The 2,777-nt window shown below is 47.9% G+C and overlaps 1 protein-coding gene across 2 annotated transcripts; it reads left to right on the top strand.

The window, feature by feature from the left end:
• The first annotated feature begins 523 nt into the window (after nucleotides 1–523).
• On the top strand, nucleotides 524–2,424 carry mllt11 (MLLT11 transcription factor 7 cofactor). 2 transcript variants are annotated; one of them, XR_014598614.1, is made up of 4 exons: nucleotides 531–697; nucleotides 1,640–1,810; nucleotides 2,056–2,286; nucleotides 2,338–2,424. XR_014598614.1 is itself a non-coding variant. In XM_084031697.1 (3 exons), the coding sequence occupies exons 2-3, from the start codon at nucleotides 1,649–1,651 to the stop codon at nucleotides 2,146–2,148; spliced, it is 255 nt and encodes an 84-aa protein (XP_083887823.1). In that variant the 5' UTR covers nucleotides 524–697; nucleotides 1,640–1,648; the 3' UTR covers nucleotides 2,149–2,344. The 2 variants fall into 2 exon arrangements, 1 of the variants encoding a protein (XP_083887823.1); XM_084031697.1 differs by having other exon boundaries at nucleotides 524–697; nucleotides 2,056–2,344.
• The last annotated feature ends 353 nt before the right edge of the window (nucleotides 2,425–2,777 follow it).

The following is a 2,777-nucleotide window of genomic DNA, read 5'->3' as shown; positions in this document are numbered from 1 at the left end:
AATTTTATTTCTCTTATTTTACACCTTTGAGGGAAAACCATGGCCAAAATATAATTAATTTGGCAATCATATCAATATTTTAGAGCTCCCCCCAAATTTCACAAATCATGTTTCCAGGGGAGCCATGGCTCCCCCTGCTCCCCCGTAACTCGCACCCTGGCGCCACTCCCGAAGTCAGAACCGTCGGCTGTCTATAATTAGTGGACCGTCGTTATGGTGACGTCACTAATTGGTTTCGTGGACTACGGTATTTTTGTCCGTCGCCATTCTTGCACCCAGAGAAGGAAGTGAATAGTCAGAATACCATGACACCATCGTGTGTGTGTGTGTGTGTGTGTGTGTGTGCTCCTGAAACATACCGAACTCACCGGAAACAACTATATCCTTCAAAATAAATGTGTAACTTTGCGTAAATACTGAGAATCGTCCGTTTATTTAGTAAAGTAATGTGTGGGGTTTGTTAAAATCATCATCAACCAAAGGAGAAAAAAAGGAAAACCGTAACTTCCTCTCGGCTTTTATTTTGAAAGGCGCTGACGGAAGCTTCGGTGTAGATGCTGGTGTGCTTGACGCAGGCGCAGAGCTCATTTAACCTGCAGCAGCAGCGGATCCGCGTCTAAATCGGCGGCAACAAAAGAAGAAGCAGAACAAAGACAAACGTCTTCGAAACCTTTACTTTCTCACCGGAAACACGAAGGTAAAGCTCTTTGTTCACATCCCATAATGTCACTCTGAGCGACGCGTTGCTGTTGGTTTGGTGGGTGAAAGCCGGTGACGGTGAACCTGCTGCTAATTAAGACCCTTTAAAAAAAAAAAAAAACGAAGTTCAGCCAAACATAATGTTAAAATCTGAATATTTAACGTAAATTCACGAGATAAATGTCAGAAATGAATCGTGTACACTCGGGTTTGTTCGGCTCCATCATCGGATCGATGAGGAGCCAACGCCTCTAATCGATGACACCATGTATCCCTTACTTCTAACGTGGAATCAATCAGAGACAATGGTGACGCATCTGGTGTAGAAATCATGGTCACGTGACATCGTCCAGACTGCGGATGATCCGCCGATGAGGATCCGGGGCCGACGCCTCGCGACCGGTGGGCCTGCTGGGCCTGATCCGGATCCAAAAACCACCCCGGAGTGAAAATCCTCAGAAATGTGAATGTAGTTTGGTGGCAGGCGTTGCGCAGCGTTGAGGTTAAATTCAGTGTGCGGGCCGCGATGACCCAGTTCTGGTTATAGACTCCCTGGAAGAATAAATATATCTTCATATTATTTATGACCCCATAAATATAAATGAGCTCAGCTTCAGTTAAAAACATGAAACATATTTAAAGACTGAAACAAAACCTTTATTTGTTAATCAGTTATTTCTTTAAAATAAATCACTGAAATTGGTCCAATTCGTTTTAATTATCTAAAAATAACATCAGCTCCTTAAACTGTGTGAGGCCTTCAGGGCCTGTCGGGAGTTTGTGGATCTCTCATATAAGGAGTTGGCTGTTTATTGAACTCTAATCACAGATATCTGATCATATATCATCAATGGCTGTAGTTGGATGGTTTTATGTGAACATTTGTTTTTCAGATGGTGTGTTCCGTCTGAATATGTAATGATGATGTGTTTCCTGTCAGACTGAACCGATGGAGAAATCCAGAAGCCAGTACGACTCCTTCCTGTTTTGGAGGCAGCCAATCGCTGCCCTCGATCTGTCGGAGCTGGAGGATCTGGGTCTGACTGGTGGCCGGCCGGCCAATAGCATCAAAGGAGAGGCGTCGTCCTCACTGAGGAGACAGGACCAGGAGGTGAGGGGGGGCAGTCCGCGCTGGTCTCTGGTCCGCGCTGGTCTCTGGTCCACGCTGGTCTCTGGTCCGCGCTGGTCTCTGGTCCACGCTGGTCTCTGGTCCGCGCTGGTCTCTGGTCCACGCTGGTCTCTGGTCCACGCTGGTCTCTGGTCCAGTTCACCTGCTCTTCAAGGTTTCACTTATGTCCACATTGAGTTAATAAATGACCTGTCTGTCTCCCTGTCTGTCTGCTTGTCTCCCTGCAGGATGAGATGCCTGAGTTCTCCTCCTTTAATTATTGGAGAGCTCCGATTGGCAACGTGGACGCTCTGCTGGCTGACCTCCACCTGCTGCTCTGAAACACAACGCTCCCTCACCTGACCTCTGACCCCACATCAGTCTGACCTCTGACCCCAGATCAGCATTGTATCACCTGAACCCACATCAGTCTGACCTCTGACCCCAGATCAGCATTGTATCACCTGAATCCCACATCAGTCTGACCTCTGACCCCAGATCAGCATTGTATCACCTGAATCCCACATCAGTCTGACCTCTGACCCCAGATCAGCCTCACATCACCATACCCCAGATCAGCCTTGCATCACCTGACCTCTGACCCCAGATCAGTCTGAACTCTGACCCCAGATCTGCCCAACATCACCTGACCCCAGATCAGCCTGATCTCTCTGAAAAGATTGTCCGTTTTCAGGAAGTCACCAAAATAAGAGCATGGTTTTCACACTAAAACAGAGACCTGTTGATAGACCGGGGCTGCGGTAGACTCTCTGAGCACTGCGGTCTCTTTGCCTAAATCCTTTTGAGTTCTCCTTCCAACTTTCCTTGATCCCGTGACCTTTCACCCCGAGGTCCAGGAAAAGGAGTTTGGATGGACCGCAGCCCTGGTCCTGGTCCAGATTAGACCCCCACCGGTGTTTGATGATCCTGAAGTCTGGATCACAACCTGAGTCCGTCCTCACTGAGGCTA

This window comes from Eutrigla gurnardus, assembly GCF_963514095.1.
Source record: "Eutrigla gurnardus genome assembly, chromosome: 17".
In the NCBI taxonomy this organism is placed as follows: domain Eukaryota; kingdom Metazoa; phylum Chordata; class Actinopteri; order Perciformes; family Triglidae; genus Eutrigla; species Eutrigla gurnardus.
The sequence above is the reverse complement of the archived record's forward strand: the minus strand, read 5'-3'. Positions and strand labels throughout refer to the sequence as shown.

Excerpts from the sequence above, each read along its gene's own strand:
- mllt11 (XM_084031697.1), top strand. The coding sequence starts at position 1,649 with ATGGAGAAATCCAGAAGCCAGTACGACTCCTTCCTGTTTTGGAGGCAG. Across the intron at positions 1,811-2,055 it reads TGAGGAGACAGGACCAGGAG|GATGAGATGCCTGAGTTCTC; the intron begins GTGAGGGGGGGC and ends GTCTCCCTGCAG.